General features: G+C 41.8%; 1 protein-coding gene across 5 annotated transcripts in view; it reads left to right on the top strand.

Moving 5' to 3' along the window:
* The window catches only part of GNAL (G protein subunit alpha L), a 180,060-nt gene that overhangs the window by 37,317 nt on the left and 115,603 nt on the right, over positions 1-27,140 (top strand). The window contains exon 1 of one of the 5 annotated variants that reach the window (XM_081205622.1): positions 11,018-11,945. The exons of the other annotated variants lie outside the window; for them this stretch is intronic. Coding sequence (XP_081061748.1) covers positions 11,351-11,945 — 595 coding nt within the window. The 5' untranslated portion in view covers positions 11,018-11,350. Of the gene's footprint in view, positions 1-11,017; positions 11,946-27,140 lie in introns of those variants that run through there. 5 annotated transcript variants of the gene reach the window in all.

The raw sequence follows: 27,140 nt of genomic DNA, 5'->3' as shown, positions 1-27,140 counted from the left end.
CACTACTTTTCAGAAAGTAGTTACCTTGTGGTAACATGAGACTAACTTAATATCCCCAATTTGACTTCCTTCATTATCCATTTACTGTATTATTGCTAGTCAGCTGATTGGGCAACCTTTTACTCTTTTGATTTTAATCATGGAGTGTGGGCACCTCTGTCTCTACCCTTATCCACTAGCAGTGGACATAGCTAACATGAGTGACATAGGCTTCCACCCTATACCTACTCAGTAAGCCCCATTGAACCTTACTGAATAGACATGCATAGAAGGAACTGTAAGGAGCCTGCAAAGCCAGACTAAAAAAAGTTCCTATCAATGACAACCTATTTATACACTCACAGATTTAACTTGGGCACATCTTAGGACTGCTGAAGCCACCACTACTCAGCCAGTACCAAACTTCCAACACACTCAGTGATCACATCTGATTTATTTTCTAGTCTAATTAATTTAAACCTGGGGTCCTGAGCATAGCACCCATCAAAGCCACAACCCCTCCCAATTTTCATATTTTTAAAATATAAAATAGGGGGGGTTTTTTGTTTAGTTTGGTTGGAGGATTGCCTTGGGGGAGAGTTCCTGTCTTTTCTCGTTTGTGTTTGTTTGGGGTGCATGTAGGTGTTTGTTTGTCTGTTTTGGAGGGGGAATATCACCAGTTTTTCTTCTGTAGAAATGGGTATTTTTGTGATGTCCACTACAGTTTCTTAGATTTCCAAATACATCCCAAAAGGTTGGGGGCCGCTGATTTAAGCAGACAAGTCTATATTAGCAATTCTCTCATATGCATGCTGGAACTATCTGCCTCCATAAATTAAATCATTATGGGTACAGCTAATGGACTTTCAGACAATTTATTGGCTTAAAAAGTTTGAATCTGACATAATACAGTTCTCCTAAAACACGTAAAAATTCTGAAACCACTAAACTGATAGTCTGGTTAATTATTCAAACAGCAATCTAATTCTAGTTATAAATTAATGATAGCCCAACTGCCCTGCACTGACTAGATTCAGTGCCTCAACAAAACGGCATGTGTAATACAGTCCTATACAACAGATCTACTTATAAGTAAGCACCTTTAAGTTTAGTAGGGCATACCCGGGAGCAGGTGTATAGAATTGAAGCCTTAAGGCTCAAGTGTAAATGGTAATTTGTATTAAAAAATGAATTTTATATTGTTGCAACCAGTCCTGAGAATTTATGGTGAGGGGCAGGTCAGAAATCAAAGCAATCATAATCACAGCCCTGTGAGGTAGACTAGGCTTTGTTAATATACATACATAGGCAGCAGTCCTTGCCAATAGATTGTGCAGGGCAGACGGCACCAATTCACATATGGTGTACTGGGTTCAGGAAATCTGCAAATTTAACAAAGAAAATAAAATTAAAAAATAAAGACAGTGAAGTGGAATAAAGAAAAATAGTACATAAATAATACTAGTAACAACAACAAAACAATCATCTGTACTCAATCTGCATGCAATAACCATCAGTGCATAGATAGATAGATAGATAGATAGATAGATAGATAGATAGATAGACAGACAGACAGACAGATGGATGGATAGGGGCCTGCAGTGCAGTGTACAGAATCCTAGGCCTTCTCAATGCATTTGTATGGCTTTTTTGTGTGGCTTTATTATTATGCCTGCAGAGCATTGTGAAAAATCACAGCCCATACCAAGGCAAGTCTATGTCATTCAGAAGAACATTTTTTTCTATCTAGGGCAGAAATTTGATTCAGTTCACATTTAAAAGTGAACCTACCTAATTCACACTTTACAAAACAACACAAGAACAGAAACAGCCATCCTTTAAAATTCATGTTTTTCCCAATTTTGGAATGCAATTCTCCAGTCATATAATGTGTACCAAAAAAATCATATATTTGGGTGAAGTATGCATACCAATGTATACATTAGAAAAAACAGCATACAAAAATGCACTGCACAAACTAGTTAGGTGATGATTTAAGCTGAGTTGTTTCCAATTTGTACACTAGTCTGATAAATTGAAAATTGTGGGTTTAGATCACTGGTATGAAATTCTTCTCATAAACTGTAAATCCCATTCATTGGAGATTACCTGGAGTGGAATTGTATGGTTAACAATTCAACTCAGTAGAAAAGGGCTTTAGGGGAAAAATAGCTCCAATTCTCAGAAACTCAAACTCATAATTAGTTTTTATTAGCTCTTGAAAGGGAATTATTTAGTTATAAAAGTTCAGGTTCAAATGATGAAGGAAGTGGTCTAGTAATATTTTTAGTGAAGGGCAAGTATTATATAAACAAATGAGACTAATTCCCAGAAATTGTAAGACGCAGAGACAGAACAAATAGACAATTCACTGTGAGTTATAGACACTGTTTATTTGAAAGCGGAACCTCTGTTGCATCAGCAAGCAAACACGGCCTATTTTAATGGTTCAGTTTTAATGGGAGTGAGAGTAACACAGCTCGTTCAAGCAGTGATCTATGAAGTCATGTGAATTCAAGAACCTTATTTACTTTAAACTATGATGGGTAACATAGAAATGGTATACATCTGAACCCAAAGGCCTATTGTCTTGACTGTTAGCAAGAGCCTGTAAAAGTGTATGAGGTGTTGCAGGTGTGATTCCTTTTGTTCACAGGGCTTGCTACAGGATTAACAGGGACCTTCAGAAGGTGATAGCATGAGCTTCTTGGCCTTCCCTCAAGCACCAAGGTCTTCAAGCAGCCCCAGGGAAGACATGGAAGGCCTGTCTTTACATTTTCCACAAAGGCTGGGCCTGCCAGGCAGCAGCATGAAGTGATGTGCTTTTGGTAGCACTAAACGAAGAATAGGTGAATAGGACAGTTATATTAGCTAGGGACCTGGGATAAGAGAGATTTGGGCTCTGCTGCAGACAGCAAAATATATTGGACCAATATTACCTGCCTCAGGCCAGGCCACTGATGTTCCTCAGAAACCAATGATGTGAGCTCCCTGGCCTAGACTTTGTTTCTTACATCCTCCACCTGCAGGCACACCGGTTTCCAAATAGCCCTGAGAGGTGGGAGACAGGCAGCCCCTAAAGTCACCTTAGTCCTCAGGGTCCTGAACAGCTCGGACACATGGTTACTCTTAGATTATTTCACATTAATACAACAAAAACTGAGTTGCAATCTAAAATGCCTTGCTTAAATGTTGGAAAACAGATACTCTTACAATCCTTAGCTGCTTTACTGAGAAATAATCGTTTCAAACACAAGACTTACATTTTGGTAAACGTGTGCTGATAATCTTACTGCTATAGCATACATTTTTAGATAGCTATTTTAAAACAGATGTTTACTTTACAGTAGAATGTAAATAACTGAAAGACATACATTTTGCACCAGCTTAAGCATTTGTTCTGTGCAGTAAGAATTTATTCTTTCCCATTTGAAAGCCAACAGTGCCACCTTTTGTTACTAAAGGCCTAGCACAACTACAACTCACCTTGAAAAATCAGGCTTGACATTCATTTACTAATGTGTAATTCTACAAGGATTTCCTTTGTGTCAGGAAATTTCCAAATGCTTTATTTTTCTATTTTTTAGGGGTTTTCTATTCTTTGTTGCTTGCAAGAGTCTTCTAGAAACTGGGAAATGCCATTTTAAAAATCAACAATAGAAACGTTATTGAAATATTTCTATTTCATATACAACAATACCTTAATTTTAGGTACCACTGTGGTGGTCAGATAAAATTTCTGACTAGAAAGCAATAAAGTAAAGAGAGGATGGCATGAAAAGTTCACAGTTAGCTTGAAATGCATCAACTTTAATACGACCTCAATTAATATAATACAGAATTACCTCAATGAGACTTAAGGAAAGATGACTGAAATACAGATGGAGAAAATCTCATGCGAATCCAGACTTACTTGAAATAACTTGAAGGCTTTTTCTATGGCAGTGATACTGATAAGGCACCATTGTATGAGCTATCATCCAGCTGAGCTACTCCAGGTGGTTTATGGGCTATAAAACGAAGGTCAGAGCTGCTTGAAGAAGGAATTAGCTACAGCTTCTGTGGCATGTTTGTTAAACATTGCGCACATAAAATCACTTGCCTTCATCTTGATTTGGACACGACACACTAAGTGCAGATTATGAGCTGGGCGTGTCTTCAGACCAATGCTGTATTTTTAATGTAAGGCACAGTTGCTCACTTTGTAGCCCCAGAACAAGAGTAACTACACAGGAAAGTGAAAGTAACCTTGACAGTAAAAACTTAGCTCCAACCCGTACAGGGAGACAGTATTTTAACTCTATAATTTCCAATTACGTACCACAAATTAATTCCTCAGAACGATGCATTCTGGGCAATGCAGTCTAGGAGAGTGCCTGCAAGGCAGATGCTTTGCCATTACAGCTAGCAAATCTTTAAACAAATTACAGTAGTTAAAAGTTTAAAATGGGTGCTCAGGAGAACCCTGCAGCGATCTGAACAAGTAGGAAGTGTGTGAGATTTGCCCTGGGCCACCCATCTCTTTGGGGACCTTCCTGGTGGTAGTTCCAGTGAACCTTCTGCATTAGAACTTCAGCAGGGGTGCAAAAATCCTGTTCAATTTTGCTAGGACTCTCAACAGCTCTTGATATAACTGACTGCCTTACATTAACAACAACAGTTTTCATTATTGAATTTATATCCTTTCCTTCCTCCCAAAGCAGCCCAGGATTGCAAACACATCCAGAACTTAAAAACAATCTAAAACAGTTAAATCATTCTAAAAACGGTTACAGTAAAAAATAAATAAATCTAAAAACAGTGGAACCTCTACTTACAACCATAATCCATTCTGGAGGTCTGGTCATAACTATAAATGTACTAGAAACACCCCCTAAAACAGCAATTTAACACGGATTTTACTGTTTAACGAGACCATTGATCCATAAAATGAAGGCAATAATCAATGTACTGTACTATAAAATAAATAAGACAGTATTGTAGATGAAAAAAATTAACATTTTTTTTCCTTACGTGCACTGTGGGTGGGTGGGCTTACCTGGCTACAAGCTGGGGGTGGGGCAGTAAAGAGCTGATTCACTTCAGCCAGGGTCACTTTTTTTTCTTGCCTGGCCAGGTTCTTCTCTGGACTTCTTCAGGTTAGTTCCTCAGCAGGGTTTGGGGCTGCAGTGCGCCCTGCTGTGCCTCTTCCATAGCTTTGGGGTGGGATGGGGGCCCTCTCCCTGGCAGCAGAGGCCTCAGCACTGCTCCGCAGCCAGCAGGGTGAGCAGCTGCAAACCAGAGGCCTCTCCCTGGCAGTGGAGGCCCCAGTGTTGCTTCGCAGCTGGCCAGGCAAGCTCCGAGCAACTGGCAAGACCTCTATTTATATCTAGAGGAAAGTTCATAAGTCAAAGTACCTACTGAAGGTCGTTACTGGAATCATACGTAAGTAGAGCCGTACGTAAGTTGAGATTCCACTGTACACTTTCATGCAGTTTCATGCAGTGATCCACGGGTTGCAAGGAATAGTATTCTTCAACCACCAAACGCCTAGATAAACAAGAATGTTTTCAAATTCCTCCTAAAAGTTAATAATGGGTACTGGTAGACCTTAGCTGGGAGGACATCCCACAACTGGGGAACAACCACTGAAAAGGTCCTGTCACAGGTCAGCGCCAATCAGGCTGGCCCCAGTGGCAGCACAACCAAGAAGGTCTCACCTGCTGAACACAGGGTTTCATATGGTTGTTATTTGGCTTTGTTAGGTGCCTGAGTCCCAAGCCATTTAGGTAACTACCGGTATATGCTAGTACTTCTTGCCAATCTAGTACTTCCTAGTACTTCCTGCCAACCTAGTACTTCCTGCCAACCTATATGCTAGTACTTCCTGCCAACCTAGCAGTTCGAAAGCACCTCAAAGTGCAAGTAGATAAATAGGTGTTGCTCTGGTTCGCCAGAAGCAGCTTAGTCATGCTGGCCACATGACCCAGAAGCTGTACGCCGGCTCCCTCAGCCAATAAAGCGAGATGAGCGCCGCAACCCCAGAGTCGCCCACGACTGGACCTAATGGTCAGGGGTACCTTTACCTTTACATTTTATGCTAGTACTAGCACCTTGAGCATTCTGCACTAGTAGCAGCCTCAAGACCATCTTCAATGGCAATCCTACCTAGAGGACCTTTACAGTAGTCCAGTTGGGAGGTCACTGGAGCATCAACAACTGGTGCCAGGATATCCTAGCTCAGGAACAGCTATGTTGTTGGACTATGGTGTGGAGTGCCATTTAAAACTGGTGCCATGAAGAGAGCAGTTTATGAAAAAATTCCCTCATATTCTTGGAATCTATGCAGTTAAGAGATTAGGCATGAGAGCAGTTTAAACAAAGGATTTAGGCAAGAATGCATTGCTTCAGGACAAGTTTCCTCTAAAATGCTTTTATGACTAATCTTCAAATTATTATTGGAGAGTTTAAAGAGCAGTTAGGGTATTCTGGGATCAGCTTCTGAATATGATACTCTGGGGAAAATTGTGTGTTTTTATTCTCCTGAATCCCAGCCTAAGATACTATTCATACAAATTGCTGTGGCATGGATGGGTACCCATGCTACAGCAATAAAAAATTGTAACTGGTAATCACATAGATTGAGTGGATTACTGGTATATGGTGACTTCTCATGCCATTTACCCCCAGGAAGCTACAACAGTTCATATTAATTAATTTTTAAAATCTATTTTTTCCCAATTCCAGCCTCAGAATACAATTCAGCATGGAATAAACATGTATTTCTTCTGCTATAGTCTTATTCAGAAGCTATTGCTCACACTGAGACCAATGGATAAATGGAGCACAGGGCTACATGAACTAGCCATGCCCCTGACTAGGTCCACCCCCTTTCTAGAGGGACATGTCTCTTCTTTTCTATCGATGTATTGATGTGCCAGCTCTCCCTGGGTGATAATGCTGGACATGCTGCCACCTATAAATCCGGCCACCATGTCACCACACACAACACCCTGGAACCTTCCCCATTCTCTGGTGGAGAAGTGGCCTTCGTAACTTCCCACTCTCTTCCACTGGGAACTGGAAGCCTCTGGGACTTCTGCTTCAACTGCAGAGCCAGATGCATCCAGAGGCGGAGGGGTGTTCCCATCAACCAGGTTCTACTCCTTTGTGTCATCCCATTCATCTCTTTCCCATTCATCATCCTGCTCCCCAAGTGCCTCTACTCCTGGCGTTAATCAGAGTACAGTCATACCTCAGGTTACATACGCTTCAGGTTGCGCGTTTTCGGGTTGCGCACCACACCAAACCCGGAAGTACCGGAATGGGTTACTTCCGGGTTTCGGCGCTCACGCATGCGCAGAAGCACTACTGCAGGTTGCAAACATGCCTCCCGCACGGATCACGTTCACAACCCGAGCGCCCACTGTACTCTGAAGTAATCATTACATGCCCAGATGCCTGGGGGCAGAGCTTATTTAGTGAAGCCCTAATCACATGCTGATAAGTAGGGCTTATAGGTCTTCAGAAAAGTGCATCCACAATCTGACTGTGCTATCTTATTTGCCATAAAGGTGCTGGATTGTAGTCCTCCCCCCTTCACTGATTACATCATTAGACAGATCACTAAGACTGCATGCTTTTACTTGATGCTGGGTAAAGAGACAGACCAGGGCTTCTAGTAGTATACAGACACCATTCTGACCCAGATGGTTGCCACCATCATTCCCAAGTGCCCTCTCCTACATGGCAGAACCCATGCAGATGCCTGATGTTCCAAGGTGGCAATACAACAGCCCAGGGGACAGCTTGAGTGACAGTGGTGAACATGTTCAAATGAAGGAAGTCTAGAACCCATTTGAAAGCTTATTATTTGATAGTGATTTCTGCACTAAATCATATTTCTTTGCTACTGCTGTGTTTCAGATTGGTCACAGGGAAAAATAGCAAACAGAAGTCATAGCAAGGCATATGTACACACCATGAATCCCAAGTGCAGATGCTGTTTTCGGTTAGCTGCAAACTACAGTGGTACCTCTAGTTGCAGACTTAATCCGTTTTGGGGTGCTTTTTGCACCCCAAAAAGTCTGCAAACACTTCTGGGTTTGCCACATTTGTAAGCTGAAAGTCCGTAACAAGAGCAGAATGCAACACAAGGTATGACTGTATAGAGCATGGGTAGGCAACCTAAGGCCCGGGGGCCGGATGTGGCCCAATCGCCTTCTCAATCTGGCCCGCGGATGGTCCAGGAATCAGTGTGTTTTTACATGAGTAGAATGTATCTTTTTATTTAAAATGAATCTCTGGCTTATTTGTGGGGCCTGCTGGTGTTTTTACATGAGTAGAATGTGTGCTGTTATTTAAAATGCATCTCTGGGTTATTTGTGGAGCATAGGAATTCGTTCATTTCCACCCCCCACCCTCCAAAAAAAATACAGTCCGGCCTCCCACATGGTCTGAGGGACTGTGGACCGGCCCACGGCTGAAAAAGGTTGCTGACCCCTGCTATAGAGCAAGACTATTGCTCTAGCTACAGAACTAGAGCAATAGTCTTGTTTTTCTTTATTACTATTACCAACATCGATTTGCCAACTTAGATTTGGTTAAATGTCACATACGTATTTTGGAAAGGGTAAAATATTACTTATGCCCTTCATTATTTGTGTTGAAGTATTTTGTCAGTTATCTCTCTTACATTTAGACCAATTATCATTAATTTCCTGTGCTGTCCCTCATTTTTCTGCCATTAACTGTTTCCTAATTTGAAGTGCATTGAACTATTGACCTTCATATGACTTAATTTGATTTCCACAATTGCATCCTGGAGAAAACTTAGCTGTGCCAATCTTCAGCAAATGATCAATTTGTGTAGAGTAAACATTCATTAATGCTTTATTATTTAGAATGTTCAAATGCATATTAGTATATTTTCTCTCTTAGCTTGACAAAATGAAGTAGGGTTTTTATTTTTAGCTTGTGTATTTGGATTACTAAGAACTAGCTTTGTAGACTAGAGTCCACTTCATTAGATGCATTTAGTGCTATCCTGAGTTGCATCTTTGTGTGACACTCTCTCTCTCTCTCTCTCTCTCTGAGGGAGGCAGATGTAAACACTGAGGTCATAAGAAAATGAGATGCAGAAATGTACAGAGCCAGTGTGGTGTAGTGGTTAAGAGCGGTAGACTCGTAATCTGGTGAACCGGGTTCGCGTCTCCGTTCCTCCACATACAGCTGCTGGGTGACATTGAGCTACTCACACTTCTTTGAAGTCTCTCAGCCTCACTCACCTCACAGAGTGTTTGTTGTGGGGGAGGAAGGGAAAGGAGAATGTTAGCCTCTTTGAGACTCCAGAAGGGGAGTGATAAAGCGGGATATCAAATCCAAACTCTTCTTCTTCTTCTTCTACAGACAGTGCTAATTCCATGAAAGGTGGCCATTCTCCAAAAGGCTTATGTTTGTAACACAGAGATCCTGGCATTTTTAAGTCAATTAACACATATACTGTACTGTTATGAAAATTAATTGCTTCAAGTCAGTCCACAAGTAATAGCATTGAACTTTGTGATTATTGGTAATTTAGCAGTTTCATGTTTTCTCTTTGTTCCAGCTTGGTCATCTTCTTTTCACATTACTTGGTCACATTACTTGGTCAGTAATAGAGTGTCCTGGGAGGATGAAATGTCCCCCCACTGGCTTTTTGGTACTGCCATTTTTTAAATGTCAGATTTGTGTCCATTATTTCATGCAGAGGCTGTCATGTTTGTCCTTTGCAGAATGCAGAAGGGTATTGCTGGCAGGTGATGGTACACAACACATTGGAAGATGAGAAAATAAATGAACCCCTGATGTTGTGGATGACATTATTAGGTCCTGTAATTGTGTTGCCAGAGCAGATATGGGACAGAACTGGCATCTGAACCTGCCACAGGGTCTGGCCCAAGTTATGTGGCCTGTTGTTGCTGATGAATGTGTTTTAATTTGAGGGACTGTATGTTACTAAGTACAGGAATGTCACCCAAGGCCTGTAAGAGAGAAGTGTCGTGGTTTTAATTAGGAGCTATCAGTGATGTGTCTCTCATGTCTTCTAGGTTTGTCATGTAGAACTGCACAAGTGCCTCCTATCTGTGAGTCTAGGTGATGATGTTTCTCAGGTAGAGGAATTTTGGGAACAGAATCTGGGAAAATGTCAGCCATGAAGATGTTGGCATCCTTTAGAACCAATGGCATGCCATGATCTGTCCTACCCAGAAAGAAAACTTGGTGTCAGCAAGTGATCTCTCCAAATAAATAAAGATAAGAAGTGACCTAGTGGGGGGGGGGGTTTCTGTAATGGTAGAATTGCATATTCTACCATTCTTTAATAGCAAATTGCATAGAAGATCCCAAGTGCTGCAAAACCTGCCTTCATGTCTGGCTATCCCACCACTATAACAAAGAGCATAATCAGCAGATTTCATGGCATGCACTGAGAAATGTAGTGTCAGAAAAGTAGCTTTTACCATCTACTCTCATGTCTGTAGCTGGCACAGAGGCTGCTGGGTCTGTTGACCTCAGGTAATAAGTGCCACTTACTGAAGCCATTTAAATCTCAGATTCTTCTACACAATCAGAAGAGTGTGGTTTCAAAAAGGCCATTCTGTGCCAGACCTCTCCGTATGTGCACTCAACCACATCAGTGTATTTGCATTGCAATTGAGAGTGAGAATGTGCAGTAACTACTACCACGCCAGAGATGGCCAACAAAACAAAAAGATAGGCAACACAGTGCTGTGGAGGCTGATCACTTTCAGGGCGGTTATATGCTGTGGCAATAAACATCCAAGTGCTTTAATAGCTAGGGAGGGCCATTCAGCCTGTAAAAAGGGTTTGTAGTAAATGGCTATATTTGCGAAGGAGGAGGGACAGCCTGAGGAAAGGCAGGGTTGTCCCTGCCGGTGTCTCAAGGAGAGGGGTTTGCTTAGAGGGAACGAGGATCCTGCGTGTGTGTGTCCACACCACACACACACGTGTGTGCGTGCGCGCCTTGGCTCCCTTCCAGTCTTTCGGTAACCTCGAGCTGCGTGGTGGTGGGCTTGCGCTGGGGTATTTACGGTAAGGTAGCCACGGCGGCGGCGGGTCCGTGTCAGGTGATCTGAGGCGAGTTGCCGCTGGCGCTGCCGCCCAAACGACGCCGCTTGCCCGGAGGAGGAGGAGGAGGGCAGAGAAGCGAGGAAAATGCAACATGGCCCAGCAGCTGCAGCAGCAGCAGCAGCGGCGGCGGGGCTGTGAGGAGGGGCTGCCTGGCGCGCCCTCCGCGGCCCTGACGCGCGGGGACCGCGGCGAGCGCTGAGAGCCGCTGCCTGCCGGACGCCTTCAGCCCGGACGCGCGCACAGCTCGTCGGTTCCGCGAGACATGGGGCTCTGCTACAGCCTGCGCCCGAGGCTCTTCGGCGACTCCGGAGGCGGCTCCATCTCCAGCGCTGCCGCCGCCACCACCACCACCTCGGAGACCGAGCAACAGCCGCCGCCCACGGCGGAGCCCCTGGCCCGGTCGCAGCCGCCCCTGCCCGGAGCCCCGGCCGGGGGAGGAGGACGAGGAAGGAGCGCGGGGAAAAGTGGCGGCGGCGGCAGTGGCAGCATCTGCAGCGGCGGGGAGGCGGAAGGCGGCAAGGCGCGCGCGGTGGAGCTGGACGGGCCGCTGCTGCTCCTGCAGAACGGAGCGGGCAACGGGGCGGCTCCCGCGGAGAAGGACAAGGGGCGGCAGCGGCAACGGGGGCCGTCGCCACCCCTCGCAGCTGCCACGGCGGCGGCGGCGGCGCCCCAGGCCAAGCCCGAGTCGGGCTCGGCAGCGAAGCAGCAGCCGCTGGCGCTACAGAGACCTTGGGAGAAGCTGCGCCTGGAGGAGCGGGAGGCGGAGAAGGAGGCGAGGCGCGTGAGCAAGAGCATCGACCGAGCGCTCAAGGAGCAGAAAAGGGAATACAAGCAGACGCACCGCCTGCTGCTGCTGGGTACGTAGCGCCCCCGCCCTGCCTCCCCTCGGCGCGCAGGTTGGGCTGCGGCGGCCCCTAGGGGTGGCCCCGTGGGAGTAGCGGAGGGGGGTTGCCCCCTGGCAGAGGGCGCTCTTCAGAAACCCAGGGGTGCCTGCCAAACCTCGAGCGTTCCTTCTCCTAGGAACTCTTTTCCCACCTCTTTATAAAAACATTTTTTCTCGGGTTTTGTACATCCCTCCTGAAGTGGTTTCTTGCATTTGTCTGCCTCCCTCTGAATTCCCGGCTCTCTCATCCCTCTGCATCCCAGTTCCCCGTCTGTCCTCTCCTCCAAATGACCTAGCTTCGTCTCTTCTCTTCAGTTAGGAAAGTGGTACTATAATGTGGAACAGGAGGTGTTGCTTCTGAGCAGGAGTGTAGAAATCATGATGTTTCTCTGCTTCTCGTTGTGCCTGCTGTATTGCTATAATAAAAAATAAAAGCACATTTGGGTTGGTGTTTCAAGACTGCGAACATGTTTGGCTGCTAATAAATAAAAAATGTTGCAGCTAGAATCTATTAATGAGGATGTTTCCTTTTTGCTACTGGACACAAGTGCTTCGGCCCTTTGGAGATGAGGTGGTATGATTTTATGACTCAGAGTGAGCCAATGGAAATGCAAGACAATAATGGACTAGGTAATTATGGAAAAATGAGGAATTTATGAACACTACATAGAAGGATTAAAGCTACAATTTATAGCCTCTGTATTTATAGCCCTAAAAGGCTGAAGAAGATTGGAAGAGAGTTTTGAGAATACATAGTGTTGGATTCTTCTACATCTTGTTCTTCAGATTTGCCCGTAGAATAAAAAGTATGTGTTAGAAACAGAGAGCAATACTCCAGCAGAGTTTAATAAAGGTACCTCTGGATAAGCATCAAGTTGTTGTGAAGCTAACTCTGGTAGCTCTAGCAAAAAGATCACTGTTCTATGCTGTGTATATAAAGTGAAAGGTTTTTTTCAGAACTGCAAAGAAACCTGACCTAAAGTTCAGCAGTAGACAAGACCTATATTTTGCAGAGAATTAACCCGATGGCATCAGAGTAGGCCTTGGCAGAAGGGGGTGTGGGTGGGAAAGACCTCATGTGAAGTGTCTGAATAATCAAATATTCTCGAATTGTAAAAGGTAAGTTCTTTTTCTGAATAATATCAAGCACTTGTTGCTGATTTCTAAATTAATAATTATTAGTTCTCTAGAGCCTCATTATAACTGCTGCGTTTACAGTGTTAATACTCTAGGGATAGTTAAGTGAAACATCTGATTTCCTTGAAGAAATAAATTATCTGGTTTATTCTTTTGAGTAGCAAATGGGTATTTGCATTCCTGAGGAATCCCAAAGTAAGATTAGAACTCCTTAATTTCTGTTACATATAGAATGGTATGTCTTACCATTGAACAGTAGCTAGATTGTACATTACTTTCTTCTGTTTATCCAGAATTGCATATAACCAGCAGATTTCCCCATAAACGTTAAGAAGGAAATAGATATGTTAAAAATACTTCAACTTGTAAATGTGCCAGAGGTGACTGCCAAAACAGGATCTGTTCTAAAAATAAAGCATAGGCTCTGTTATTGTCTGGAAGTTTGTAGTACACACAGTAGTACTCATTAGCTGGTAACCAGAAAAATCCGGACAGTCGGTCTCTGACTAGTAATAGTTTCAAAGTGTGATTCTTTAAGCACTTAACTTACACTGTGAAAGCCAAGCAAATTAAAAATTGAGATGGCTGCTCCACTGCTGCTTTGGAGAGTTGTGAAAGGGTATGTGATGCAGCCAATTATGTGGATGATGGATAAGTCAATAGAGCAGGTTTAGAATTAGCAACACAGCTGATTGATGGAAAGTAAGACTTTCTCCAAGCTTAGCAGCTAACTCCATAATATGGTCTATGCCCCAGTAGTAGTGTGTGTGGTGAAGTAGAGCAGCCTTCCTGACACCAGCTTCAATTACATGGTTGGGATGTGGCAGTGGCAATATTGGGGCTGTGCGGTTGCACAGGCGGGACCACAGGATTGGCCCTGCCCCATATAAACAACAGTGACACCCATGTCAGGAGGGCAGCTCCACCCCACCACATGCACTACCACCACCATATCCAGTATGTGTCTTTAAATGTATGTTTCACTCCAAGGAGAAAGAGAGAGCATATTGGACTGTCCTAATTAATTCTGGGATGGTGTTGGAAGGCTGCATTTAAGATGGTAAGAACAGTGGCCTACCTGTCCATCCACATTGAATCCTTGTTTCACATGGAGACAGCCATGGCAGCTGCATAAAAGCAAGAATAGCTGCCATTAGTGCAGTACTACTGATAGCTGCTTCTGCTGCCCCTGCCTGTCTTCTGGAAATGATGTTGCTATGGAGCAGCCACTTAGTGGGAGATAAGGGTGTAGATGGAAAAGGAATTGAATGTCCCATTGGAATGTGGTGGAGAGGACTTCTTCTTCCCTGGTGGCAGAGGTGGGTGACACCACTTGAGTTTCTGCTGTTCAAGACCAGTGCTTCACCCTGCTTCAGCAATGGGTTGCGCCTGAGTCCTCTGGTAATTTTACTTGCTTTAGAGTCAGATTCTGCATGTTGACCAAGTAAGATAATGATACATATATGCAGTACAGTGGTACCTCGGGTTACATACGCTTCAGGTTACAGACACTTCAGGTTACAGACTCCGCTAACCCAGAAATAGTACCTCGGGTTAAGAACTTTGCTTCAGGATGAGAACAGAAATCGTGCTCCGGCGGCACGGCAGCAGTGGGAGGCCCCATTAGCTAAAGTGGTGCTTCGGGTTAAGAATGGATCTCCGGAACAAATTAAGTATGTAACCAGAAGTACCACTGTATATGTGATATTGTTTAGTGTGAATATTCTCCAAAATTCACCTTTGTTTTTCTTTTATGTGTGAGACACATTTTCTTTTACCAACCTTGTTAGAGTAACTGCTGTTGCTCCCTGAGGAATTACAATGGAATGGAATGTTGTGGCTAATCCATTTCTGATGTGGAAAATGTTTTTTGATAAGATAATGAGTTTGAACCAGTCTCTTAGTTGAACTAGATACCACGTTATGCTTGGAAAATAATTTCCCTGATATCTGATTGGATGGTGCTTTCTTCTCATTTGACAATGTGTGGCAGGGTATCAATATCTTTGCTGCAGGCAGCTTAATTGGGATGCACTTACTCTTTGTGGTGCATAATTACTGAGCATGTGTGGAAATGTCTTTGAGAGACAGTTGTGTGGCCCTATTCAAGTGGAAGGAGAAATGAACAAGATGACTTTCTGGTCATAATAATAATAAATATCTTGGTGTATATATATTATGGAATACCTGACATCTGGTCATGTTGGCATTCACATAATAATAATTTTATTAATTATACCCGTCCATCTGGCTGGGTTTCCCCACATGTGAATGTTGGCTTTCATGTATACTTTTGAGAATGTTGGCAGACACTATGCCCCTAAAGTCAGGAAATACACATCTATTTTCAGACATGCACAAAATTAACCTGAAATGATCAGTAATCATTAGATACTGCACATTCACTAACACATATTTAGTTCAGTTGCATTTTTCCAAGCGAAGACTTTATTGGCTGCATTTCCCATGTACAGTTACCTAGGAATAAGGGACCTGCTTTTGCATTGAGATGAATTGGATTGTGCTGCAGGTCATTCACTCTGAGCTAAAATTTTCATATCTGTATTGATTTATATAGGCAGCTCTTCTATCTGTCTCTGTGGGACATTCAAAAGTAGCTTCTCAGTATAGAGTGGGAAATGGCCTATGCCTACCCCATTTCAGGGCTCCCTCCCTCCCTGCTTAGCAGTCAGTTATCATTCTGTGGCCACTAAGCATTCTCAATCCTTGTTGGGTTGTTTGGGGCTGGCTTCTGTTTCTCAAGGGTTTTTCTAAACAATTTTTGTACTTCTGCAAAACTTGGGGTTATCCTAACTTTGCTAATATCTCCTTCATAATATGTTACTGTTGTGGTTACATAAGTTATAACACCCCAATAATTTAATTGGAAGCAGGCAACAGTTATGTTGAAAAGACATGCAGTGTAAATAATATTCTACGTTTTAGAAAGTAAAAGATAACTAGATGGCTAAACTGAGTTCCAGAGTGTGAACTATCAAACAGCAGATTGGGTAGGAAAACAACTTACCTGTTTACTGTTATTTACACATGTAAAGTAATGGCAGTTTTCATTGCTCTTTGGTCATGTGTATAGCTGGCAAGTATCATTACTGTTTGAATGATACTACCTCCCTTTATTGGATGCATTTGTAAACATTTCTGCCAGAGCTGGATCTTGTAAAATTTTAATTAACCTTTTCCACGCAGGGAGCCACTTTCTAAAGCTACCCTACAGTTGCCTTACAGAGATGTGTTACAGTATAGTTCATGGATAATTTCATCTCCTGAAATAGATACATTTAAATTGTTAGACAAAATATAGCATGAAATACATTTTATCTGTTTACTTGTTGCATATAATACATTACTATTTAAACAAATCATGTATAGATTTAAAATCTTCAAAAAATAAAAAGGAAAAAGGAATGTTTTAAGGCAGCAATTATACATATACTTTCTTGGGAGTAAGTCCCATTGAATTTAGTGGGACTTGTTTTTGGGTAGATATATTTAGGATTCCATGGCTGGGTAATTTTACACAGTATTGCTACAGTAAAAGTAACATTGTTTCTGACAAATGTAGAGATAGTAAAATGATTGTGTTAAGCACTCTCTTTTCCGACTAAAAGCCATTTTGCATTTTCTAATTACTGGTAACTTCCCATTCTACAAAGACATTTGAAAAACTGTTCATGGTAACTAAATTCTTCGATTTGGAAAGCCCTAGAATGTATTTATTTTGTGTGTTAAAATTGGCTTGTTGAGGAAAAAGCCTTTTAACAAACGGCTAAGCAAGTGTAAAAATTGTGTGTGTGTGTGTGTGTGTTTTACATTAATTACAGATTAGAGATATGCAAAAGCCCTGAAAGGTAGTTTCAGTTGAAGAAGGACACATGAAGGTGTCAAAGGTTTTGCATAGGCTGCTGACATTTCTGCATTTACAACATCATTTTTTGGATTTTATAAATTCCCTTGAAATTAATTCTCCTAATTCCTCTCCCCTTTCTGTTGACATTATCAAGAATATGTCCTATCCTTTGCAGTCTTTATATTTTTACCTGTTTTCATTTGTGTGTCTTCTGGCATTTCTACATAGATGTCTTCAACCTTAGGTTCCACCCTCACTGTTCCATTTACATCTCCCTGGCCTGCTTGTCTCTAGTAATTTTGCATTGAATGTGCTTTCATTTTCTACAGCACAGCTGGGAAAGCTCAGGCCCTGGAAGCTGAATGTGACATTCCAGACGATTTTCCTGGTCCTCAAGTCTCTTTCGAATCTAGGCTAAACCTGCTCTCAAACCATCCGTCTCTCACTGGCCCTGCTTTGAACCCCCCATGAATGTGTCTTCCTGTCTGGAACTTTTATTTGAACTCTGATGATGTCTTTTGCTTGCCTGAATGGATGATGGAGAGGGGTGTGTGAGAAAGTAGCCTGCTGTGCAAAAGTACAGTTTTACATTCATTGCTCTACTAGCTTTAGTCTCTGGCCCCAACTACCGCTGAAATGTGGTCCCTGGAAGGTTGATGCGAAGGGAATGTGCCCTACCCCTGCTCTAAAGCTTCATCATGAAGGGAAAAGAGAGATCTATGGAACCAGGAGAGAATGAAAACCTGGTAAGGATAGTGGAAAGGAGCTGAAAGAGAATCCAGGAACAAAGACAATGGAAGAAACAAAGAAAAAATTCCTTCCAATATGTTTTTTTTTCCTTTTGTGACTCTTCCTGTCTGACATTCCTTTTGGGGATTGTGCATGCATGACCTGGTATTTTTATTGTGACTTTAGTCTGATGGATTATAGGTTATTGGATTTTATTTTATTGATTGTATGAGTCTGTCTAATATAGACAGGCAGACCATTATTGAAACTTTAAGGGCTCCTAGCTGGTTCAGCCCATTTTATTACTTCCTGGTGATGAGTGGATAGGAAATTAATGATGAATACCCTATTTTTGCATTATTATTAAAATGATAGAAAATCCATTATTAAGGCCTTCTCTTACAGGAACTGACCTTGGGTTAATTAAGAGATGCTATTTATTAGTAATCCTTTTTGTGTTCTGTTGTGTCATCATCTGGGACACGGGTGGTGCTGTAGTCTAAACCACTGAGAGTCTTGGGCTTGCTGAATGGATGGTTGGCAGTTTGAATCCATATGATGGGGTGAGCTCCCATTGCTCTGCCCAAGCTCCTGCCAACCTAGCAATTCAAAAGCATACCAGTGCAAGTAGATAAATAGGTATCACTGTGGCGGGAAGGTAAACGGCATTTCCGTGTGATCTGGCTTCCGTCACGGTGTTCCATTGCACCAGAAGCAGGTTAGTAATGCTGGCTGCATGACCCAGAAAGCTGCCGGCTCCCTTGGCTTGAATGCGAGATGAGCACCATAGTCGCCTTTTACCTTTACCTTACACTTATCATGAACTGATAAAAAGGGAAGAACCTGTAAGGAAGAAACTTGAACTTTGCTGGCAACATTTGAGCCAATTTTGTAGGAGGCTCTTGACTATATATAGAAAGGATATTGCCGGGCAATGTGGTGTTGAACCTCCATCTTAATTTCACTTGCAATTAATTGTGGAAAACCAGTGTTTCAGCTTGACTAAAGGGCTCTACTGTTGAAGCCATCCTTGTCTCTTTTCTGTTTCATTCTTTATTATAGCTTTTTATTGTATTCATATTTGTATTCAAAAAGCTTTTCTTTTTAGAAGGAATAATTTTGCTCCTTCATATCATTCCTGCTTTGATCTCATTCTCTCAAATATAATTGTATTAATGGCCTTACAAAACCTTGTAGCTCTACTTGATTCCTCATCTCTGTTCCTGTTCTGTCACTGTCCCTTAATACAGGTTTGTTTGTGTGTTCCCATGCTTTTCCTTGTTAGTTCTTTAAATTGTAGTTGTTGTCAGCACCACACCTTTCTTTAGTGATATAGTCTATACACTTCCCACAAAGTGCTTTAATAAATTTGCCTGTTTTAATTACCAAGTGTTTTAGTTTTGTTAATGTAGTTTGTATTATTAGTTAGATCCTGATGGTGGCAGCAAATATTAAGAGAGGCAAAAGTAACTTTCTCTAGATCATAACTTGATCATAACTAGACTCTAGATCATAACTAGAAAATGTTTAATGCATTTAAATTTATTTTCTGCCCTGTAACAGAGCCAATGTGGAGATTGTCTGTCTTTTGAGGCTCCAGGATAGTAGTTGATATTTGTAATAAAGCTAGGTTATTGAAGTTTAGTGCTCTCTTGGAATTTGAGCCAGTTAAACCATATCCATTGTTGGAGTGGCTTCATGTGAATTTTAGATGCCAGATTAAGTAACCATACTTTTAGAATAAAGAGTGTTTGGTGTACTGAATAAACACAGTTCTCTGAACATAAGTATTTTCCACGTAAGAGTAACAATGAAGAAACATGATCAAAGGCCAATTTTACCTTATTTCAAACTTTGGTCATCAGAAATCATCAATCACATAAATATTTGCTATATTGACTCAAATAATGAGATTCCCTTGCCAATATTCGGTGACAACTAAGTACCCTTCAAAATTCACCAAGTGACTTCTGGAATGTATCTGAATGTAATTCACATTGTTTTGACAAGAAATTCCATGGGTTCATTATGGAATGTTGTACAGTGTGTTCGCCACTGCAAATTAATGTGCTTAATTTGATGATGGGCATTGGTTTTGTGCCCACCTTCCTGAAGTATAGCTGTGATGGGTCATCCTGCAGAAGAGCTTACTATTCTAGTTAAATCTAGTAAGACAGTTGGCTCATGGTTAATTAATTTTGGCAACTGCCACTTCATGTTAGTCGGAATAGGACCTGGACATCCTGCGCCACCGATTACTGTAAACTCTTATGTTCTGTCTACCTGAGCTCTAGGAGGCTCTCATGAGATCTCACGGGAATCTCCTAGAGCCTGCTTGAGACCTTTCCCCAGCCTGGTGAGCAAGGTGGAGAGCTTAACAGCTGGGAAAACCTGGCACAGAAAGAGCTTTTAAGCTCTTCACCTTGCATGCATTTGATTCATGCAATTTTAGCTGGCCAGCCGCCAAGCATATAAAACTGTGCTTGTGCATGTTGCGAGTCAACTGTTGTCAGAAAAGGGATGCGTTACTACACAAAGAATTGATTGCTAAGAGGAGAAGGTTTAAATAGCACTCAAACTGTAGCACATAATTTATCTAGGTCATCCCTATGGAAAAGACAATTTGAATTGAAAATAGAAAGATTAATTGTTCTGAGGATTATTTTGAAGTGATCTATGAAGCACATAAACTCTTTGTGACATTATGAGTATTAATTCTTTAGACCAGGGTTTCTCAAAGCTAGTTTAATTCTCATATGCACATGTATGTGCACCTATATGTGCCTGCACACATACCCCTCAGCTAGTGTTAGTTATGTCTGAGGGATGAGGCCAAGCAGTTTAAAAGATGAACTGCCATGATAGGAGGTTTCTTCAAGCTGACCAGGAGGGACAAATTTTGTGTAAAGCTACAGGTATGGCCACATTGGCAACCCTGTATCTGTCAAAAGAAGAGATGAGGCACATTTCTGCTTTTGTGCACTCAACAGTATTACTTTATAATCTCACATGAAGATATCTGCTAATAAACTGGCTTCATAGCTAAGGGATTCATTGCTTTTACAAAAAACAGAACTGATGCCCTTAGGCAAAGCTTTATTCTTTGTATTTAAGATATTTAGGATTGTTGGCTTGACTTAAAATAAATTCATCTTTGATTTCTGGTGCCACACTACTTAATGTTCATGCTGATGTATCTGCCTGATTTTATTAGAATTTCCTTACAACTCCATCATAGCATTAGGCTTTGTGATTTGCCAGAATAATCCTCATACATGTGCATTCCTATGCAACATGCTCTGGAATGCATCTCAGAATGGATAAAAATTGATAAAATTTTAATTGTTTAAAAAAATAATCAATTATACTTAGTATTTCTATTTACAAAATCATTCTGGTTTAAAATAAGAACTGATTTAATATAGAAAAATGTGTAAAAAGCCTGGTTAATATGCACACTTGTTCAGGAAATATGTTATGTATGCATTCTCTGCTGTGGCAGGAAGTGAGAGGAAGACTTATAAATTACTGTCTGTTGCTGTTACCAGAAATTATTTGGTACATGACAGCTCAGCACTAACTGTTGCTGATCCCAAACACAGTGATCATATTGGTGACTGTGCTGTGCAAAGTGTAGTGCATACCCTGTATCTCAGTTGCATGTTGATGCACAGCCAATGTACAACTTGTTATGGCTCTGGGGGAGACTCCCCCTCTTCAGGGGAAAAGGCTGGGGATTCAGAGTGGGAATTGCCTTCAGGGCAATCCCCAGATTTGCATAGCTAACCAGAAGTGTTTGTGCAAGAGAAGCCTGTTGTGGAAGTACCTCTCTGACCGAAGGGTGCCACCTTAGTCACTTCTGACTCTGAAGACACCTGTTCAGAAGCTGTAGTGCCACAGTCCTTGGGGACACATTTCAAACTTTGAAAAAGTGCTGTGGGCACCAGTCACAAAATGGTGCTGTGTGTTTGTGGGGAGGGGAGTATAACATAGAATTAGAGTGCAGTTGACAACTTCATGCATGCTGTGAGATGTCAGCTATGTCTTGCTGGTCCTGATTGTGGAGATCACACAATATTGATTCCCCACCTCCAATAACAGGGAGCATTCCCCAGTATCAGGAAACACACACACACACGATTAATAGATAGGTAGCCGTGTTGGTCTGCCATAGTCAAAATAAAAAAAATCCTTCCAGTAGCACCTTAAAGACCAACTAAGTTAGTTCTTGGTATGAGCTTTCGTGTGCATGCACACTTCTTCAGATACACTGAAACAGAAGTTGCCAGATCCTTCTATATAGTGAGAAGGTGGGGAGGGGTGTTACTCAGAAGGGTGGTGGGAATGGGAGATAGGCAGATAGCTGAGAGAGCTAACTTATCACGATTAAGTTCACCTGATATTTTCCTACATGAAGATCATCTCAGGATTGGTGGGCAGGGGGACGACGACTGAGTGTTTGTTTGTTTTTTGATAAAAATAAATTTGTTGGGGAACCAGTGCAGCCCTTATTTCAGTGTTTATTGTGTTGTATATAAATGTGAATGTTTTTCTAACTATACAGTTTTCTTGACTTTATAGGTATTGCTAGTAGCTTGATGCTAGAATTACTCAATTTAATCAAATCATTATACTTCAGTCCTTAAACCCCAATTTATCAGTATTTGGCAAAGTGATCTGTAAGAATACTGAATAATCTGTTAAAACTTGTTGCTACATTTAACTCCATCACTAAAGTAACCAAGGTAGCAAGGATATGTGTTTCAACTTTTGACATTAATGTTAATTGTTTTGAACAGGAAGGAACGGGACAGTCCAGCACTTTTTCTGCAACTGGTATGGAATTATTTCACTCTCAAGGTTTATAATTAGGCAAAACTGATCATGGACTAATTAGTTGACACTGAGTTCCTCCTCTGTGTTAATGATTTATTCTCCTGTTTCTTACTACTAAGCTCCTATGAAACTAGGAAGACCTTTGGTGGTGGAATGGCAATAAAGTATTCTTAGGAGCAAAGCCATTTCAAGAGCAAACCTCAAAATCAGTTGGTCTCTCCCAGAAAATTCTGGAGGAAGCCTCTTGGATGCCTCTTCTGAAGGGGCATCGCTAGCCAGGCTGGGGACAAGATAAATGCAGTAGCTTGAAAATAATCATAGTATGTAGAAGAAACAATGGTGCAACTTTTTTAGCCTATATTGTGACTGTGGCCATGTGGTGAAGTCTCTCTGAACAGGTGAAAGTAGCCTTACATATTTGCAGGACAATTTAAAAAAATCTCAGAACCATGTACATTCAACTGTTAGCTACTCACTAAAACAGTAGAGGGCATTCTTCATCTTTTGTAACTCTTACTGTCTTGCATCATATCAAAAATTGCTGAATGCATTTTCCTGGCTAGATCTATATGTTTCTTTATTGCGTAACACTCTTGGTGCTGTACATACAGCATCAGCTGGGAATACAGGAGATCCCCTCCTCAACCATGCACTAGGAAAAACAATTTTAAACTAAAACCACAGGTGCTGATGACTTGCATGGTGGATGTGGTCCTACCAGGCACACTTGAGTAGCTTGTGTCTATCTATTCTTCTTTTCCATTTTATTGGCTTTGTACATGACCACCACCCATCCCCTATTGCCAACACACGTTCACCACTTTTAAGTCCTTGCAGGAAAGGTGGGGTATAAGTGTAATAATGAATTAGTAAATACAGTGGTGCCTCGCAAGACAAAAATAATCCGTTCTGCGAGTCTCTTCCTCTAGCAGTTTTTTCGTCTTGCGAAGCAACCCTCTTAGCGGATTAGCGGCTATTAAAGGCTTAGCGGATTAGCGGCTAAAAGGCTCTTAGCGGCTTAGCGGCTTAGAAAAGGGGGGGGAGCGGAAAAAATTGCAAGACTCGCAAGACGTTTTCGTCTTGCAAAGCAAGCCCATAGGGAAATTCGTCTTGTGAAGCGCATCGAAATACAGAAAACCCTTTCGTCTAGCGGGTTTTTCGTCTTGCGAGGCATTCGTCTTGCGGGGTACCACTGTAATGGAGAACAACCCCTGCTGGATCAGAGTAAATATCTGTCTTGTGCAGCATGCTGTTTCTCAGCAACCAGCCAAATAGAGGCTTCTCCAGTTCCACAAGAGGGCCATTTTCTTTCTTCCCAACAACTGTTGTTCAGAAGGGTACTGCCTCTGAGTCTCAAGGTTCCAATAAGTACAAAGAAAAAAGAGAAAAGAGTATCCTATGGTCAAATGTGGTCTGTTGGAGCCTCTACAGATCTCTACAGATGAAAGCAAAGGCCCATGACAGATAAACAAAGGCCAGGTCAATGTGTTTTTGAACTGGGTCTTTATACGTCCGATCTATTAGCACATAAACATATATGGTTGCTTTGGAAGCTTTCCTTCACTGCAGTTGTTTAATTTCTTTTGGAATAATGAGTAGTTTAAAAACAGCAATGTGATGACTTGGTGAAGAGCTATTGCAAAAATTGCAAACCAAAAACCTTCAATAGCCACACACATCTGTATAGACTTTGTGACTGCCACTGTTAAAGAAGCAAGGTAAATGCACAAAGATGTGTGCAAGCGTAGCTTTGTTTATTGTGAGCACCACAACATTTTCCATGCTCTGTTTGGGTTAAATACATGGTTTATTTTGCAGCTGTATTTTTGCTGTAAGGCCCCCACCAAAAATCTTTTGTGTGTGTGTGTGTGTGTGTGTGTGTGTAATTATTCCTTCTGAGATACTGCATGAATCGTATTTTATAGTTTATACAGATGAGATGTTGTGTATTTTAAATAGAAATAGTTGCTTACTAGCAAAACATATTACAGAGTGCAATTGTAGCAGGAACTACAGTGAATAAAGAGACCACCTGGGCTTTTTCAGTGTCTGTCAAGCCTATGCAAACAAATTTACCTCAGCTTGTCCTTGAACTAGCCTTTTTGATGTGGCATCTCATAGCAATACTATCTTCTGTTATTTCAAGTTACCCATCCACATGCGAAATTTTAGGATTCAGTCCAAGGCTTACGTTCAAACCGTCCTCCAGTTATAAAAATCACTGCTTAACATTTGCTATCAGCACAGCTATCCTCTTATCCAGATCTCTGCTGCTGAAGAGAGTTAAGATAAGGTAGAGGTGGCTCTCCTGGTGTGTGTGTGTGTGTGTGTGTGTGTGTGTGTGTGTGTGTGTGTGCCTCCACTTCACCTGCCAAAAGTGCAAGCAGTTGAGAAGCTGCTTATGCTGAGTTCTTCCAGATGGTAGCAAATATAGGTCCCCAAAACGAGGTGGGCTAGAGTAAACCCATGGATCTGCTGGATGGGAAGCTGTTCCAGCTTCCTGAGAAGGGCCAAATCCAGACCCCTTGGCTGTGCCACCCTGGAGCTTCAGAACAACAACAAAAACCCAACAAGCGATCTCCCTTGGTGAGACAAGGATCATAGTTTGGAATGCAGTAGTCAATCTGCCATCCCACTGCTCCCCAAACTGGGTTAAAATCGCTCTGCCCCTCTTAATCTAGCGTTCACAATGTTAGTATAAGGCTAAATTATAAAAGAATTTTAAAGCAGTGACATTTTGTATGTATTATTATTAAGTGTTTATAACTCACTCTTTGTTCAGTATTTCAATCCCAGAATGGGGCACAGTGAAATGAAATACAGTAAAAAAATGTATGAAAATTACAGAATCCATAAAACAAATCCAATAAATAACAAATAATTATTACTCCATCACAAAACTAAGTAGCAATGGGCACAACAATTAGAATTGCAAATTAAACAAATACCTTGGGGGAAAGAAAATAGGCATGTAACCAACTAAAACAACCAACTGACACACAAAACTACATGGGCAAAAAACACTGGGCTAGATGCAGCCTTTCATCTATAAATTGTTGGAATTTCTGTTAATGTATTTGATCACAGAATGTACTGTTGTCTTATTTAAAATTCACGTACATGCATGGACACACAATTCTGCAGTGTATCAACCTTGCATCCCCCCCCTCACCATGGTAATCATGTACAGTGGTGTTCCAGGCTGTTAAAATAAATGAGTAAGATTTTGTTAATTTTTGCTGGTGTGTATTCCTTTTTGCCAAGCATTTGCTTCTGGATTTTGTTTCCTCGCTGCTAGATCTAGAATATTGTAACCAAAGCTGTGGATATAAAATGTCCTCTCTTCTCCTTCAGAATAATTTTGGGTTCAGCCTATGTGATTTTTCCATTGAAAGGGTTCTTGGGCTTCTATCTCCAATACCTCTAAGGAGAGGAGAGCATGATTGTGTGAGGCAGATGCCACACTGCTGTTCTGTTGCCTGGAAACAGGTGCTTGGTTACATGGTTAGTGATTGTCATGCATTCTTTCTCTTCTACATTTAAAGCATTTCACTTCTGGAATGTAAGATTCACTAACATGGTGAACATTATCCAAGAGCTGATTGCTGACCTGCAATTGTTTTAATACATAGGCTTTGGTCTCTGGCTGTTCAGTATAGGTGTAAATGATAATGTTGTGGGAGCTAGCTTCTGTACGTTAGTTGGATGTGGAGTTCATCTATACATTGATGGGAGACTACTGCAATCTCATTTAAGCCACTTTCATTTGTCCACAAAAAATAGGAACAAGCATACTTAATTTAAAAAAATTGTACAGTAAATTAATTTTTCCCTATCATTTTTTCAAATTACGGGAAACTTATGCATGAGATTGCTCAAAATATATTTTGATTGAACATAGAAAGTTGCCTTATTTGTGTCATATTGTTGCTCCATCCTGGCCAGTAAAAAAAGAAAGAAAGATAAATGATTCCTGGACGGTTAAGTCCAGTCAAAGGCAACTATGGGATGCGATGCTCATCTTGCTTCAGGCCAAGGGAGCCGGCGTTTGTCCACAGACAGCTTTCTGGGTCATGTGGCCAGCATGACTAAACCGCTTCTGGCACAATGGGACACCGTGGTGAGTGCCCGAGTGCACAGAAACACCGTTTACCTTCCCACTACAATGGTACCTATTTATCTACTTGCACTGGTATGCTTTTGAACTGCTAGATTGGCAGGAACTGGGACAGAGTAACAGGAGCTCACTCCATAGCGCAGATTCAAACTGCCAACCTTCTGATCGGCAAGCCCAAGAGCCTCAGTGGTTTGGCTCACAGCGCCACCTGCTCCCATCTTGGTCAGTGTACACTGACAGGCAGTGGCCCTCCAGTGTTTCATGGGACACTTGCAGCCCTACCTGGATTCAGCACTGTCACTGGAGGTTCAGGTGGCCTCAGTGGTTAGAAGTGCCTTTCTTTAGCTCTGGCTGATTTGCCAGTTGTGACCTCTTTTGGACTGAGATGACTTGAACACTGTACTCCATCCTGTGATAACTTCTGGATTGGATTATTGCCATGTTCTGTATGTACAGCTGCCCTTGAAGATGACCCAGAAACT

This window comes from Podarcis bocagei, assembly GCF_964188305.1.
Source record: "Podarcis bocagei genome assembly, chromosome: 8".
NCBI lineage: Eukaryota > Metazoa > Chordata > Lepidosauria > Squamata > Lacertidae > Podarcis > Podarcis bocagei.
This window is presented reverse-complemented; position numbering and strand designations above follow the sequence as displayed.